This window comes from Penaeus chinensis, chromosome 41, assembly GCF_019202785.1.
Source record: "Penaeus chinensis breed Huanghai No. 1 chromosome 41, ASM1920278v2, whole genome shotgun sequence".
Lineage (NCBI taxonomy): Eukaryota > Metazoa > Arthropoda > Malacostraca > Decapoda > Penaeidae > Penaeus > Penaeus chinensis.
This window is the reverse complement of record NC_061859.1, coordinates 18,012,272-18,027,271: the sequence shown is the minus strand read 5'-3', so window position 1 is coordinate 18,027,271 and position 15,000 is coordinate 18,012,272. Positions and strand designations below refer to the sequence as shown.

Here is a 15,000-nt window from a genome sequence, read left to right as displayed (position 1 = left end):
GGGGGGAGGGAGAGGGAAGGGAGGGAGGGGAAAGAGGGAGAGAGAGAGGAGGAGGGGAGAGGAGTGAGGAGAGAGAGAGAGAGTGAGGAGGGAGGGCGAGAGAGGGAGAGAAAGGGAAGAGAGGAGTGAGAGAGAATGAGCAACAGACTGAGCAGATAAGATAATTGAGAGATAGACAGATAGATAGTCAGTTATATAGATTAATATCTCAATAGAGAGAGAGAGAGAGAGATAGAGAGGGAGAGAGAGAGGAGACGAGAGAAGAAAAGAAGAGAGAGAGAGAGAGAGATGAGGGGGAGGAGAGAGAGGAGAGAGAGAGAGAGAGAGAGAGAGAGGAGGAGAGAGAGGAGAGAGAGAGAGAGGAAGGGGGAGGAGAGAGAGAGGGGGGGGGGGGGTGAAGGGCAGAGGAGAGAGGGACGGATATGAAAGAGAAAGAGATAGAGAAGAGAATGACAAACATTACACAATTAAAAAAAAACAATAAAGTGTTTTGATGATAAAGATAAGATGGGAAGAAAATGGATGAAGATGAAGATGAAGATGAAGGTGAAAATGAAACTGAAAATGGCGACGGGGAATGAAGATGAAGATGAAGATGAAGATGAGATGAAGATGAAGATGAGATGAAGCTGAAGATGAAGATAGAGGATGAGGATGAGGATGGGATAATGATTAATGATAATGATGATAAAGAGTGATGATAATAATGATGTAATAATGTTTATAATAATGTGATATGTAATAAAAATAATTTAATATAAAAATAATAATAATAAATAATTTAAAAATAATAATAATAATAATAATTTAAAAATAACAATAATAATAACAATAATAATAATAACAATAAGAACAATAACAATGATAATAATAACAATAACAATAACAACAATAATAATAATAATAATAATAATAACAATAAAAACAATAAAACAAAAAATAAACAGTTCGAGAGACACAGAAGAAAAACAAAACTGAAACAAGAAGCGCACAGCATCCAGCGCCCACAGCAGGACGCCAAGAGGAGAGCCAAAGATGCCCTACGTCTGGGGGCGCTGGCGGAGTGCAACACGTACCTGGAGAGGGAACGGGGCGTCTCAGAGGGCGTGGTGGTGCCGGAGAAGCTGTACATATTGGCCACACCCGAGGCTGTGGAGGAGCAGTGCATCTGGTAGAGTGGTCCTGGCGGGCAGTGACAGGGAAGGGTGAGCGTAAGCGAGGGCTGTGTGACTCGTGGCGGTGCAGTGTGAGATGCGGGGGGGATAGGGGATAGGGGTGGAGGGGTTGGGGAGGGGTGGGGGGGGAGTGACCGGTCCTTTGAGGGGGTTGTGGGGGGGAGGGGGGGAGGTTAGTTGAAGGAAGGGGTGAAGGGGGGGGAGGGGGGAGGAGGGGGGAAGGGGGCGGTGCAGGGGTGGCGCAACAAGCGTAACGAGAATTCATATTTCATATTCATTCGGGTTAGAGATCACATGAATAAAACGACAACATGGGAAAGGAAAAAGAAGAAGAACAAGAAGAAGGTGAAGAAGAAAGAATAATATAGTGAAGAATAAAAATAAGAAGAGAAAACAAACGAAAAGAAAGCAGACACACACAGATAGAACCACGAGAGACAAATAAACAAGAGAAACAGGGAGAAAAGACAAAACTGGAGAGCTGTAGACGATATCAATTATGCACACACAGCTCTCGGAATAACGTGCAGGCAAGGCAGGTGACTATCAGGGCCTTATCGTGCAACACTCAACAGACACATTAACAGACGATCACAGGACACGTGCTGATAAGGCGAGGCGAGGCGTTCTGTTGCCCGTCTCGCTTGTCTTCATCTTTTTTTTTTTCGTTTTTTCGTTCTTATTTTTTAAGCCCTTTTATTTTATCATATCCATGTTCATTTTTTTTTCATTGTTTGTCTTTTCTTTTTATTTTTCTTTAAATTTTTTTCTCATTTTATTTTACATTTCAAATGTCTTGCCATTTTCTTCCTCTTTTTCTTCTTCTTTTTCTTCTTCTCCTTCTCCTTCTCCTTCTCCTTCTTCTTATTATTATTATAATTATTATTATTATTATTGTTATTATTATTATTATTATTATTATGCTCCTCCTCCTCCTCCTCCTCCTCCTCCTCCTCCTCCTCCTCCTCCTCCTCCTCCTCCTCCTCCTCCTCCTTCTCCTTCTCCTTCTCCTTCTCCTTCTCCTCCTCCTCCTTCTCCTTCTCCTTCTCCTTCTCCTTCTCCTTCTCCTTCTCCTTCTCCTCCTCCTCCTCCTCCTCCTCCTCCCTCCTCCTCCTCCTCCTCCTCCTCCTCCTCCTCCTCCTCCTCCTCCTCCTCCTCCTCCTCCTCCTCCTTCTCCTTCTCCTCCTCCTTCTTCTTCTTTTATGTTTTATGTCTTTAAATATTTTCCCTTCAACTGCATTGACTTTCCCTCTCTTTGTCTCTCGGATGTCCTGCTATCTATCTCGCACTCCTTTATCGCAATTCTGCTTTTTTCCGCGATTCTTTTTTCTTTAATTTTCCTTCCTTAATTTCCTTCGTTTTCCCATTCTCGTCTGGCTTCTTTTAATTCTTCCTTCCCTATTTCCGTTCCCTTTTTCTCTTCCTCGCCTTTTTTTTCAGAACCTTTTGTGTTATCTATTTATTTATTTATCTATTTATTTATCTGTCTATTTATTTTACTATGCTCCTTCTTTTTGTTAATCCAAGACATCTTCTCCCTTCCTCCATTTCTTCTTTCGTTTCCTCCCCTCCTGCTACATCCTCTTCCTTTCTTCCTCCGTCACTTGTCCTTGTCCCCTTTCGTCTCCTCCTTCCTTCTCCCCACCTCCTCCTCCTCCTCCTCCTGACCATCTTTCTGCCTCTACTCCTTACCCACTCCTCCATCCTTCCCTCCTTCCCTCCTTCCCTCCTTCCCTCCCTCCCTCCTTCCCTCCCTCCCTCCTTCCCTCCTTCCCTCCCTCCCTCCTCCCTCCCTCCCTCCTCCCCCCCCCCTCCCTCCCTCCTTCCCTCCCTCCCTCCATCCCTCGCTCCCTCTGTCTCTCTCCCTCTCCTTCTACCTCCTCCCTCCCTCTCTCCTCTTAATCCTCTCCCTCCATCCCTCCCTTCATCTCCCTGTCTCTCTCCCTCCCTCCTCTTAATTCTCTCCCTCTTTCCTTCCTTCCCTCCTCCCTTCCTTCTCCTAATCCTCTCCCTCTCCCTCCTCCTAATCCTCCCCTCCATCCCTCCCCCCCCCCCTCACCTCCCTCCCCCCTCCCTCGCCCCTCCCCCCTTCCCCTCGGCCTTTGGACCTTTTCCAGCCATCACCCCCCCCCCCCCCCCCCGTGGCCGCCTCACCCCTCCCCCCCACCACACCCCCTCGAGGAGCCCGCCAAAAAATTCTTCTCGCATACTGATTGATTGAGAGTAAAGGAAAGGCGCAAAAGGATGGCATTGGATGGTGCAAAGTTGCAAAGTTGAGGTCAGATCGTTGCAGGAAAAAAGGACAAAAAAAAAGGAGGAGGAGGAAAAGAAGCAGGAGTTGAGGACTTGATCGTTTCGGGAAAGAGGAGAGAAGAAGAAGAAGGAGAAGGAGAAGGAGAGAAGAAGGAGAGAAGAAGGAGAAGAAGGAGAGAAGGAGAGAAGAAGGAGAAGGAGATGGAGGAGGAGGAGGAGAAGGAGAAGGAGAAGGAGAAGGAGAAGGAGAAGGAGAAGGAGGAGAGAAGAAGGAGAAGGAGAAGGAGAAGGGGAAGAAGAAGGAGAAGAAGGAGAAGGAGAAGGAGAAGAAAGAGAAGGAGAAGGAGAAGGAGAAGGAGAAGAAGGAGGAGAAGGAGAAGAAGGAGAAGGAGAAGGAGAAGGAGAAGGAGAAGGAGAAGGAGAAGGAGAAGGAGAAGGAGAAGGAGAAGGAGAAGGAGAGAAGAAGAAGGAGAAGGAGAAGGAGAAGGAGAAGGGGAAGGAGAAGAAGGAGAGAAGTAGGAGAAGGAGGAGTCGGGAGGCTATATCGTCCTTGAAGAAGAAGAAGAATGAGAAGAAAAGAAGAAGAGGAAGGGAAAGAAGAAGAAAAAAGTTTGAATATTAGTTCCAGAAAAAAAAAGACAAAGAAGAAGAGGAAGAAAAAGAAGACGACACAAGAAGGAAAGGAAGAAAAAAAACAAGCAAAAACAAGACTAGATCCAAGAGAAAAAATAAGGACTTGAAGATTTCTAGAATAAAAAAAAAAAATAAAGTTGATTGGTAGATAGAAGTTGAACGTAGGTCCTTCCAATAAAAAAAAAAAATTAATATTAGATCCTTCCAGTAAAAGCAGGAAGAACTTGAAGGTTAGATCGTTCCAGAATAAAAAAAAAGAAGTTGGAAATAAGGTCGTTCTAGAAAAAAGGGGAAACTCGACTAAGAAGCAGCAGTTAAAGGCTTGATTGTTCAAAAAAAAAAATAAGGTTAGATCATTCTAGAAAAGCGTTGAAATTTTGATCGTTCTAAAGTAGAAAGATAAAAAAAAATTATGTTGAAATTTTGGTCGTTCTAAAATAGAAAGATAAAAAAATAAGCTGAATGTTTTATCGTTCTAAAATTGGAAGAGAAAAAAAAGCAAAAAAATTGAGTCGTTCTAAAATAGGAAGAAAAAAAACATTAGAGGTTCCAGGTAAAAACGACGGCGAAAAAGCAAGGAAAATGGGAAGAGAGGAAGACAAGAAGAGGAAGAAATCGAAAGCAAAATGAATGATGAATAGAAGCTGAAGCCTAGATCGTTGTGAGAAAAAGAAGTAGAAGATAAGAAGAATAAAAGAGGGAGAAGGAGAGGAAGAACACGAAAGAAACGTTGAAGATTAGACTACAACAAAAATAGGAAAGAAAAAAAGAAGAAACGAGTGAACTCATCACCTTCCACTTTCTATCCACCTATTATTTCATTTTCCGTCGTTTCCTACCTGCCCCTCCTCCCTCCCTCCCTCCCTCCCTCCCTCCCTCCCTCTCTCTTTTTCTCTCCCGCTGATGGAATTGAGCGATCCTCCCTGAGCACGCGGCCCCTCGACGAAGCAGCCCATGCAATAGCTTTTAAGGGGGTATTGCGGTTTCCTAATAGAGGGCTGAGTGGTTACGATGATCTCTTCCGGCAAAGTTATCGTTCGGTTGCCCGCCGTGCGTTGGGTTAGGGATGGGATGCAGCCGCGATTACTTCGGAGTAGTTGGGGTCGCTGTAATGCAATTCCGGGTAATGATCATGTCGCTGTACGGTAATTTCTAGATAATGTTCTGACCCGACGCGCGCCGGTTTATGGCGGCCTCATAATGTGACAATGCCTCTCCGGCCGCACGCGGTAATAGCGCGACTAATGCGATCTGATGCGGGGATCACGAGGCTATGAGTCTCGCTTACGGTTGAATTACGACTCGGCGAGACTCACGCTACGCCGAGGTTACGGTGTGCTACTTCAAAGAGCGTGCTGTGGTTTGGTTGGCTAACTATCTGGTTACATTGGCCTTTGGGGGCGATGAAAGCCTTCCAGTAGATTAGCTATGGAAATGTAAAGCAGTTCAGAGAGGTAGGGACTCCCAAATGCCGCTCTTTCCCATAAAAAAAAACCAAATGTGAACGAGATTCATGACTAATGGACCATTGCTGCTAATGGCAGAGTTTAAAACATCATCAGCGGCGATACAGCGGCACAAACACAATCACTGAAATATTCAAAGGTTGGCGCTACTATGAAATAGATATTAAGTATAAGTCTAAAAACAGAAAATAGTTTTTAAATAACATTCCGCCCAGAATACAAAAACTAATGATCCTACATCCCTGAAGAAAAATCACTTTAAATAATGAAACCAGAGAAAAATGTAACGCTGAAAGGGATACACGCCTAAAGGAAATTCCCAACCTCCTACCACAAGTACCCCTACAATTTCCAACAGCGGAGACCAACATTACCACCAGATGGTAGTTGTGTCTCCATAGTATTATCCAAAATAATGTTAGGCGTAAAAAAGCGAGATCGCTGTATAAAACACCAAGGAACAATACAATGGCCGTGTGGAGTTCCCGCCAACCAACCACGAGCGTATAATGTGTCGAGAGAAGATCGTCGTCTGAAAACAGCCTAGTGGAGAACCTATCTCGCGTACATTCCTTGCCTTGTGAAGCAGATAAGAGGGCGGTCGAGAGCATTAGAAGACGATTTAAAATTCCTTTCATTAGAAAAATCCGCGCGTGTGTCTGTCTGTGTTTATGTGTTTTAGTGTCTGTTGGCGAGATTATGTTCTGTAGATGAAGCACTTACACGTGTTTTGTTTTAGTTCTTCAAAAGCTTTCTATTCCCCTTGTCCATTTGCGGTTATGTTCGAACCTATTCACATGCGAGAGAAACGAATGGGCGAATGCACATAAAAGCATAATAACAACTTCACTCTTTCGGAAATTACCTCGAAATGGCATTCAATTCCCAGACAATAGACTAAGCGTAATACCATCCTTAGTAAACATGATATATCGGATTAATGCGAAACACGTGATGAATTTGCGGCATATGAAATCTTATATTCCTGATGTAATAACGGTACATGAGGCAGAGCAAATTTCAGCGAGTGAATTTAATACAGTATGTACCCTCTTTTAATGACAATTGTAATTTCATATAAAGATATTCTAATCTCACTATATATATATGTGTGTGTGTGTGTGTGTGTGTATGTATGTATACCACACATACACACACACACACACACACACACACACACACACACACACATACACACACACACACACACACACACACACACACACACATACACACACACACACACACACACACACACACACACACACACACACACACACACACACACACACACACACACACACATACACACACACACACACATATATACATATATTTATTTATTTACTTATCTATTTATATATATATATATATATGTATGTATGTATCTATGTATGTGTATGTATGAATGTATGCATGTATGTACACACACACACACACACACACACACACACACACACACACACACACACACACACACACACACGAGCAATGGCGAGATGTGATGAGGACGAGATAACGGCGAAAGTGAAACCTTCAACTTCCCCTTCTTCTCCCTCCTTCCCATCCCCCCCCCCCCTCCAAGTAATCCCTTCGTTTTCTTCTTCCTCTTCCTTAAATTCCCCCTCCCACTTCCCTCTCCTTTACTTCTTTCTTATCTTCCTTTTCCTCCTCTCATCCCCTCTTCCTCCCCCTTTCTTCCCCCCTTCCTCCCCTTCATCCCCGCTCCCCCTTACTTCCTCTTCGTTCTCTTCACCCTTTCCCTCCCCATTTCCATCCAATTTGCTCCCTTTTACCTTCATGAAACCCTTCCCTTCCCTTCCCTTCCTTCGCCCTCCCCCCCCCCCCCCCTGCTTCCAATTCATCGTAAAACGCACGTGTTGTGGGAAATGTAAACTCCCTCTTCTTTTCGGTTATTTCATTTTCAAGTAGGTAATGAGAGGCCGACGGGGTACTGCATGGCGAAAGGTCGACTTTTCGTTCTCTTTCGCGGTAGAGGTAAGCAAAGTTTTTTTTTTTTTTTGCTTTGTGAATAAATGAAGGGGTTGGTGAGTAGATACGTTAGGATTTCAAGTATCCGTGAAATTCGTTCGCGCGCCGAAAGTCCACGAGGGAAAAATCTAAACAGCAATACAAATCAAAGAAAAAAGAAAGAAAGAAGGCGAAGAAGATGAAAGGAGAACACGAAGATAATGTAGAAACCAAAAACAACCAAGCTAGAAAACAAAAAATTAAGAAAACAGAGCAGACATCGAGAAGGAAAACGGACATGAGACCGAGGACACAAAAAAAACAACGCCATCTACCATTGAAGTTCGCCACGACCACACGACCCGCCGAAACACAGGCTTGCAACGACTCCAAACCCCGAAGAAAAGCTACTAACAATTCACCAAAGTTTAAAGAGCGAAAGTTTGAAAGTAACGGGTGTTATTAAGAGGTGGCAAGATGGCGACTTGAAAACTGCGGTTAAAGACCGTATTTTTTTTCTTCTTCTTCTTTTATTTTCTTATTCTTATTCTTATGCTTATTCTTAACCTTATTCATATTCTTATGTTCTCTTACTAAAAGTCTTCAGGTCTGATGGCAACATGGGATATAGTGTAAAATAATACCAAAGGTGATAATAGATGCTAACACAAAAACGCTTATCTTTGAATTTCGGTTTTATTTATTATTCACTAATTAATTTTCGTAAAGATCAGAAATTCAGTTTATTCCAAGACTCATTATCCACACTAGCACCCATGACTTAGTTCGGCTCATTTCTATTCACGAGGAGAGATGTGCAATTGTCACGTGGTTAGTAGATCAACAATGACCGTTAGCCTGTGGCGGGGGAGGGGAAGGGGGGTAGGGGGTAGGGGGTAGTCGTGACTGGAGATAAATTGTCTCGTATTATGTACGGATTAAATCATGCATTTTTTATATTTTTGTATTTTGGTGATTATATGGGGTTTAGAGGGTCGCAGCCCTTTAAGTCATCTAATATTCATATGCATATCTACTCGCATTGTATGTGTGTGTGTGTGTGTGTGTGTGTGTGTGTGTGTGTGTGTGTGTGTGTGTGTGTGTGTGTGTGTGTGTGTGTGTGTGTGTGTGTGTGTGTGTGTGTGTGTGTGTGTGTGTGTGTGTGTGTGTGTGTGTGTGTGTGTGTGTGTGTGTGTGTGTGTGTGTGTGCGTGTGTGCATATATATATATATATATATATATATATATATATATATATATATATATATATTATATATATACATATATATTTATACATACATATACATATATATACATATATATACATATATACATATATATATATATATATATATATATATATATACATATGTATTATACACACATTAAACTGCACTTTGCCGAGCCGTGCATGCGTAGGGTCGCGGGCCAGTCTGGTGCTCCGAGGTAATTCCTTTGGTGGTCCAGAGAACGTTTCCTCTTTTTCATATTAAACGTAGTGAATATATTTGTATATTTTTTTAAAGCATATTTAAAGTTATGCGAAATTATATTTAAAAAAATAAATGTCTGCATTACATTTACACCAGAACTTTGTTCAAGTTTTCAAAATATACATTGTAAGAAAATACATTCAATACCATTTTTTATGATCATATAGCTGTTCATATATCTCGTTAAAAAAAAAAAAAAAAAAAAAAACATAATCCTATTTCAAGTAAAAAATAATGAATATACATAACTACTTAACAAAAGCTTTTTAGTATCGAAGACGAAATTCCAAGAAAGAGAAAATATCTTGAAATATCTTGACCGCATGATTCTCCAGCGATAAAATACAGACAGGCAAACAAATACACAAAACCAGACAAGAAAAAAAATATAATAAATAATAATAGACGAAAATAAATAGAAGAGAACTAGGAAAAAATAATGTTAAGAAGCAAGGGTGTAGGAAAACGTGAGATAAAAGGGGGGGAGGGGGGGAATATGTTAAATAGCAAGGGTGAAGGAAGACATGAGATCAAGAAAATGGAAAGGGAAAAATAAAATTGAAAATAATAACGACAGCCCAGCATTTCCAAAAGATTCCTCTAGTAGCAGGCCATCGCACGAAAATTCGAATGGAAGGCCAGTCGGTGAGTATTTACGAAAAGACCGCCTGAAATTTGTGTCGGAGAAAGCTGAACGAAGCCTTAATTTTTTCTTTTCTTTTCTTTTCCTTTTTTTTTTTTTTTTTGAGCGTGGGTGGTGGTTTTGGGGGAAATTCGAGCTTATTCTACTTATATTTAATTTTTTCTTCATTTTTCTTTTTACTTTTTTTATTTATATATATCTTTTTTTGTTGTTGTTGTTAATGGAGCTACAGCACGGTTATAATTCTTTATATATTAATTTTGAACGGAACGAGTGTGGTTTTATGATTTATTAAAGTGCTTTTTTTCTCTTGTTTGCTCTGAATTGTCGTGGTCCCTTCCTTCCCTTTTTTTTTTCTTCTCTTTTTTTTGTGATTCATTTCACTTTTTCAATATCATCATCACATTTTCAGCCTCTCCCTCTCCCATCTTTCCTTTAACCCCCTTTCTCCCTCCTCCTCCTCTCTCTCCCCTTTTATCCATTCCCTCCCACCTCTCCTCCTTCCCTCCTATCCCCTCTCCTCCTTCCCTCCCATCCACTCTCCTCCTTCCCTCCTCTTCCTTTTCCTCCTCCTATCCCCTCTCCTCCTTCCCTCCCATCCCCTCTCCTCCTTCCCACCCATCCCTTCTCCTCCTCCTATCCCCTCTCCTCCTTCCCACCCATCCCCTCTCCTCCTCCTAACCCTTCTCCTCCTTCTATCCCCTCTCCTCCCCTCCTTTCACCTTCCCTCCTTAAGGAAGTAGGTGACTAAATGCGAAGACGTATAACCCTCTCCTGACCACCTACCATGATAATCTGACGACCATCACGGTCCTAGTTCGACCTACGAGTCAGCTGCTGAGGGGGTCCGAATGTAAATAGTGTTGGGCAGGTGAGCGCTGTGACCTCGGTAAAGCGAATTCGGCTTATCGTGGGGTTTGCTGTTTATTTGGATGAATGTGTTTTGCTTTTGTTTTGTTTGGTTTTAGTTTTGTTTTGTGGGGGGAGAGGCCTTGGTCTTCTTGCTTTTCATTCGTTATATTTTTTCTCTATTCTTTTCTTCTTCTCCTCGTCTTAATTCTCTGTCTCCGTCTCCTTCTTCTCCTTTTTCTATCTCCTTCTCCGTCTCCGTCTCCGTTACCTTCTCCTTCTCCTTTTCCTCCTTCTCTTCCTCCTACTCCTACCCCCCCCCCCTTCCCGTCCTCCTGCTCCTCCTCCTCCTTCTCCTTCTCTTCCTCCTTCTTCTTCTTCTTCTTCTTCTTCTTCTTCTTCTTCTTCTTCTTCTTCTTCTTCTTCTTCTTCTTCTTCGTCTTCTTCTTCTTCTTCTTCTTCTTCTTCTTCTTCTTCGTCTTCGTCTTCGTCTTCGTCTTCGTCTTCGTCTTCTTCTTCTTCTTCTTCTTCTTCTTCTTCTTCTTCTTCTTCTTCTTCTTCTTCTTCTTCTTCTTCTTCTTCTTCTTCTTCTTCTTCTTCCTCCTCCTCCTCCTCCTCCTCCACTTCCTTCTTATTATTCCTATTCTTCTAATTCTTTTCTTCTTCTCTTCCTCTTCTTCACTTCACACCCATCCCCTCCTCTTCCCCTGCTCCCCTTTTTCCTCACTTTTTTTAAACTCCGAGATATGCGTAATAGGAAGAGGAGTTCTAGATTTTTATTTTTGTTTCAAGATGCAAGAAATTAGGCGTAATTTATAAGAGCAGCTTAGGAAAAGCGTGTTCGATTTTTAATGCTCTATAAACTAAGGTCTTCATAGTGTTTAAATGTAAATGCTCTCCTGTTCCTTTATCATAATGTTTCAACTGGAAAGAAAAAAAAAATATGTGAAACAAAAAGGAAAATATAAATCTTGCATAAAGTAACATGTCATTTTTTTTTTTTTTTTTTTTTTTTTTTTTTTTTTTTTTTTTTTTGTCCCGCTTAAATCTTCTTCCAATATAACAACATGTCTTGGTCCTTCCCTCCCCTTCTCCCCCCCTCCCTTATCCCCTCTCCCCTACCCTCCCCCTCGTATCCCCCTTCCCCATTCCTCTCTCTTCCCCTCTCCTCCACCTCTCTCTCGTCTACCGTCTATTCCTCCTCTCTTCTCCCTCTCTTCCTCTTTTCCATGCTTTTTTCCTCCTTTCTCCCTCCTTTTTATTGCTTTGTCATGTCCCTCATTCCCACCCCCCGCCAGCCTCAGCCCTTCCCTGGCCCTCCCCCCATCCCCACTCCCTGTTAGCCTTACCCCCCCTATCTTCCTTCCCCCCCATCTCCGCTCGCCCCCCCCCCCCTCAACGCCCTTCCCCGGTCCTCCCCAGTCTCTCCCCCGCCCCTTCCCTGGCCTTTCCCCCCCACCCTCCTCCCCCGCCACCTCCCCCCAACGCCCCTCTCTGACCCTCCCCCCACCCTCCTCCCCCGCCCCCCCTCCCCCATCTTCCAAACAAGTACCCGAAAATTTTCCGTCCCAAGATTAAAAACTTTTGGGAGAAAAAGAGCGGAGACATAAAAACATTTACATAATCGTTTTCATACACAACTTTCGCCTTTCCTTGATTTTTCACTTTTGTCAAATTTCAATCAAACTTCCTCCGAAATGCACAAGTTATATGTCACTTCGCTGCTGTAACGCTCCCCTGCCCCCTACCCCCCCTACCCCTCCCCCTCCCTCCCTCCCCTACCCTCCTGCTTCCCACGCACCTGTTTTGTTTATTTCAATTTTCTTTTCCTTCTTTTCGTGTTTTTTTCTTCTTTTTCCTCTCCCAGATATCTAATGGCTTAGGCAGCGTAGAAAAAAGGTAAAAAGGAAGAACAAATAAAAAGACAAAGAATATAAATGAAAGAACAAAACAAGACAAAGAATAGAAACGAAAGAATAAAAAAAAGACAAATAATAGAAACGAAAGAACAAAAAAAAGACAAAGAACAGAAACGAAAGAACAAAAAAAACAAATAATAGAAATATATAAACGAAAGAACAAAAAAAACAAATAATAGAAATATATAAACGAAAGAACAAATAAAAAGACAAAGAATAGAAACGAAAATGAAAACGAAGTGAGCCCCGGCAACCATCCCAACCAGCTGTCAGACGCAATGGAAATTCATAATAACATCAACAAACAAAACGCAACGACCACATACAACAAAAAAAAAAAAAAAAAGCGAGAGAGAGAGAGATAGAGAAAAAAAAACATTTGCCGTAATAAGCAAAACAAATCGTATTACGGAATGTTATTCAAAAAGTTTTTAAAAACCCACAACGGGAGGAAAAAATGGAAAGAATAAATCAAACAGAATGTCAAAACCACCACGATGCATGAAACTCCATCCGCAAATGGCATCTACAAACACAACACCAAAAGCAACAACAAAAAACAACGAAACGACAACTACAATATCAGCAACAAAAAACAATAAAAACAGCAAAAAAAACAATTAAAACAACAAAAATGATAAAAAACAAGACAAAACGACAACTACAAGAACAGCAATAAAAAACAACAAAAACAACAAAACAACTAAAACAACAAAAACGTTTAAAAAACAAGGCAAAACAACAACAAAAATGACAAAAAACAGACAAAACAGCAACAACAACAATAACAAAAACAACAAAAAAACAAAAAACAACACCAAACCAACACAAACAATAATTTTAAAAAAAGGACAAATGAAACCCAAAGAAAAATAAAGAGACCCAGACTAAAATTCCCCGCGAAACTGCGTAAACAACCAAGTTATTAAACACTCTCGCAAAAAAAAAAAAAAAAAAAAAAAAAAAAAAAAAAGGAACATAATGTGATGAGATCGGACGAACAAAAAAACAAAACAAAAAAAAACGGAAGGTAGAGCAGTAAACAAAAGGCGGGGGGGGAGAGGGGGAGGCAAGGGGAGGGAAGGAAGAGGAGGAGGAAGAGAAAGAAAGAAGAGACAAGGAAGAGGGAAGAGGGGTAGGTAGATAAATGGCGAGGAGAAGAGAAAGTAGGAGAAGAGAAAAGGGTTGGTTAAAAAAAAACGAGGGAAAGAGAAAGGGAGAAGGAAAAGAGGAGAGGGAAGAAGGGATGATAAAAGGCGACGGAAAGAGGATTAAGTCGAGAAGGAAAGAAAAAAAAAGAAGAAGAAAAGAGAAAATCTGATAAAAGGCGAGGGAAACAGAAACGAAAAAAAAAAACGGGAGAAGTGAGATCTGATGAAGAGCAAGGGAAGAGAGAGGAGAAACACGAGAAAGGGGAGATGGGAAAAGAGAAAGCAGAGGAAAGAGAACGAAAGAGAGAAAGGAAAGAAGCGAGAAAGATTGACGAAAGACAAGGAAAAGAGAGAAGGGGGGGGAGAGGATAAATTATAACATATAAGGGAAAAAAGACGAATAACAAAAAAAAAGGTAAAAGGGAGAAGGGAGAGACGAGAGAAGAAAAAGAAAATTAAAAGACGAGAGAGAACAGGCAGGAAATAAGAAAGGAAAGGGACTGATACACAAACAAGCGAAGGATATTATGAGCAAGAGAAAGAAGAGAAGACAAAACGTGTGATAAAAGGCGAATGAAAGAAGAAAAGGGAAAACGAAATAGGGAGGAGAAAGAGAAGGGGGGTAGACCCGATAAAAGGCAACAGAAGATAAAAAGAGAAAAAAGTGTAGCTGAAAAAAAAGGAAGATAAACAAAACAAGGAACAATCAAAACCAAAAAGAGAAACAGCAAAAAGAAGAAAAAGAACAAAACAAATCAAAGAAAATAGCAAGAGAAAAGAGGAGAGAACATAAAACCGATAAAAGATAAAAAGGAGAAACACGTAAACGGGAAAGACCGTGCTAAATGACGAGATAAATAAATCTGATACAAAGAAGGGAAAACGGAGACATGGAATTAAACGGAAGAGTCAGAAGGGGAAAGGAGGAAGAGGAGAGGGTGTGATAAAAGTGAAGAAATAAAGGGCGAAACGGGGTGTAGAGAAAGGACGAGAGAAAGGAAGAGTGGTGCGCGGAAAGCAAAGTCTGATGATAGTGCAAAAGGGAAAACTTGATAAATCAATAAGTATATAAATAAATAAGTTAATAAATATATAGATTTAAAAAAAACATCTATGCATATGTGTGTGTGTGAATATATATATATATATATATATATATATATATATATATATATATATATATATATATATAAAGTAAATAAGAGTGAACAATATGAAGGACAGATTCATCCTGCAGAAAGAGAGAGGGACGAAGAAAGCGAAGGAGAAGCTCATAAACAAGGAAGGAGGAACCAATATGATAGATAACAATAAAGAAAATCATAATAATGAATCATGATAATGATATTAACAATAATAACGATAATAACAGTAATAATAATCCTCATTATCATTATTATTATTATAATTTTAACAACAACAGCAATTATAATAATAATAATAATAA

The 15,000-nt window shown here is 40.9% G+C and overlaps 1 protein-coding gene across 7 annotated transcripts in view; it reads right to left on the bottom strand.

The window, feature by feature from the left end:
- The window catches only part of LOC125047666 (protein shisa-3 homolog), a 145,018-nt gene that overhangs the window by 22,449 nt on the left and 107,569 nt on the right, over nt 1-15,000 (bottom strand). For 5 of the 7 annotated variants that reach the window (XM_047646000.1, XM_047646001.1, XM_047646002.1 and 2 more), the window contains exon 5: nt 1,077-1,182. In XM_047646000.1, the coding sequence (XP_047501956.1) occupies nt 1,077-1,182 (106 nt within the window). The remainder of the gene's footprint in view (nt 1-1,076; nt 1,183-15,000) is intronic. The other 2 variants (XM_047646005.1, XM_047646006.1) reach the window with 1 other exon arrangement.